This window comes from Austrofundulus limnaeus, unplaced genomic scaffold (assembly GCF_001266775.1).
Source record: "Austrofundulus limnaeus strain Quisiro unplaced genomic scaffold, Austrofundulus_limnaeus-1.0 Scaffold146, whole genome shotgun sequence".
Lineage (NCBI taxonomy): Eukaryota > Metazoa > Chordata > Actinopteri > Cyprinodontiformes > Rivulidae > Austrofundulus > Austrofundulus limnaeus.
The window spans coordinates 520,727-523,271 of NW_013952548.1; the positions used below are offsets into that span (position 1 = coordinate 520,727).

The following is a 2,545-nucleotide window of genomic DNA, read 5'->3' on the forward strand; positions in this document are numbered from 1 at the left end:
AATTTACGCAGCTCATTTACGCACGTTTCCTGAAGATAGAAGTGAGTGTTTGTTGAATCTGACGTGACATGTTCGTACGAACCCTTTGTACGAACAAAAGTAAGAGAAATTTAGGATAAAAATACGAACATGTTCTTGCATGAGGCCCATTATTCTTTCCACAAATCATTATCCAAATCAGATAAAAGCTCAGTGTTTAAAACTTAAATGTCAGAATTATAAATTTTGATGAACATGCGTATAATTCAGACGTGGTGAAATGATTTGACAGCCTAGTTGACCAGGATCAGTCTGAAACTTTGCTTGCTAGTTCCTTTTTTATTTTTTGTGAGCTCTGCTTCACTAAGCTTCACATTTACTGTCAAACTGTTCAGTTGAAAAGCAAAGGTCATACGTTTAAATCACTCTGAAAATCCTCTWATTGACAGAAAGCCTTATTTTATAGTTCACAAACTGCACAACATGCACTTTTAGTGCATGTTTCATTATTTCATATTTTATGTTGTTTCACACATCTTTCCCCATTCACCCCCTCCCCCAAACCTTTAACTATGATTTTTTTTTCTTTTTTGCTGCACTGCATTTATGAACACAAGATCAAAGCTTGTAGCTTTGTCAGTTTAATTTGTTACATTTGAAAGGCAAAAAGAGGAAATGTTTGGAGAAAATTGGGACATTAGTTTGCAGGTCCTGTATACAAAAAAAAAAAAAAGAAAAAGAAAAAGAAAAGACTAAGAAAAATAACCAATTTAAGACATAAGTTTTTGAATATTCCCAGAGAAGGCACTAAGCTCTTCTGGGGAGGACATCACCAGTGCAGAGAAGTGTGACACGGAAGATTTAGAGAAATTGATAATTGTGTGGTCTAATCAACCCGTCACCATGCTGGCCTCCCTTCTAGATAAAACTGCCAAGGGATGAAGCAAAGCTGAAGAGCACAACTCTGCAAGCAGCTGAAAATTTTGTTCTGTCCTTCTTACAGTTACTAAAAAGAAATAAAGTCAAATAACAGACACAAAAAAGTTTGGTAGATGGACACTAAAAAAAATAATTTCAAGGCAAAAAGTAGTATACTTGAAGTTCATTTTAATAAGTATACTTGAGTATAAGTTTAAGTATATCAAGTATACTAGGCACCATGTATTTGTACTGTACTAGAAAGTATATTGATTTAAAACTTGTTTGTACTAAATTGGGGCATTTTTAACTTTATGAAAGTATACTTTCAGTTTACTGTTATGTCTTTTTAAGTTTATAAACTTACCAAAAAGACGTATACTTTAAGTACATGTCATTAGGTATACTGAAGTATATAAAAGTGTATTTCTCTAAGTGTACTTTTATTTACCATGTAAATGGATATAAGTATACTAGCAGTTTACTAACAATTATACTTCTAGAACTAAATTAGCCCACAAAAAGTTTATGAAACTATACTCAGAAGTATACTGAAAATAATCTAAGTGTAGTTTAGTTTAATCTTGAAGTATACTACAAATAAACAAGTCTGTGTGAAAAGTGTACTACTAAAGTTTATCTTGACCAAAAGTTTAAACAATAGTATAAACAAAAGTATACTTGAAATTTTAGTATACTTTTAGTACAAGCTAAGTATAGTGTAAGATAAACATGGTTAAGTATATCTCAGATAGGTACATAAAAAGTAAACTTAAAGTTTTAAAGTTTAAAATTAGTATACTTAAKGGATACTTGCATATACTACTTTTTTTTGCTAAGGGCTGTCTGGTTTAAACAAAGTGTAAACATCTCTTATTCAATCAATACCTGTTGGTCAAAACGCCCCAGCAGGCCCAGTAAAGGGAACATCTCAGTTTCACCTGAAGGACATTTCAACAAAAGGCTGACTGCTTTTGTGGGTAGTTCTTTCTTTGTTGTTGTTTTCCCTCTTTGTTGTTTTTTCCCTACCTGTATCTCTGCAGGTAAACTTGGCCTTGGGGTCACACATCCTTTTCGTGCCCTCGCAGCCTTTCTCGTCACTTCCATCCTCGCAGTCTTTGTCTCCATCACATCTCCAGCGTTCAGGGATGCAGGTTCCGTCGACGACACAGTGGAATTCATCCGCGCTGCACTCAATCACAGACGGCAGCACTGAAACCGAAGTAATTTGACAATTAATGCTTTACAGATCTATTCTACGGCACATCTCGAGAGAAAAACAACAATTATCTGTCCTCACAAGACTGGTTTTAAAATAATAACAGTATACAGCGGGTAAAATAAGTATTGAACACGTCAACATTTTTCTTAGTAAATATATTAATAGAAGTGCTAATGACATGAAATTTTCACCAGATGTTGATAACAACCCAAGTGATCCATACATACAAAGAAGTCAGACATAAATGTCCAGAAATGAAGTTATTTGTAATAATGTGGAATGGCACAGGGAAAAAGTATTGAACACATGAAGAAAGGGAGGTGTAAAAAGGTATGGAAAGACAAGACACCAGCTGAACTCTCTCAGTAATTAGAAACCTGCCCCTTGTCAGTGCAAATTAATATCAGCTGGTTCAGACCCAAATGA

The 2,545-nt window shown here is 34.3% G+C and overlaps 1 protein-coding gene across 1 annotated transcript in view; it reads right to left on the reverse strand.

Annotated features, from left to right (window-relative positions):
- lrp1bb (low density lipoprotein receptor-related protein 1Bb) overlaps positions 1-2,545 on the reverse strand; it is a gene marked incomplete in the record, with an annotated part of 232,866 nt that overhangs the window by 116,282 nt on the left and 114,039 nt on the right. Inside the window, 1 exon segment of the mRNA XM_014016494.1 lies at positions 1,927-2,109. Within this exon segment, the coding sequence (XP_013871948.1) occupies positions 1,927-2,109 (183 nt within the window).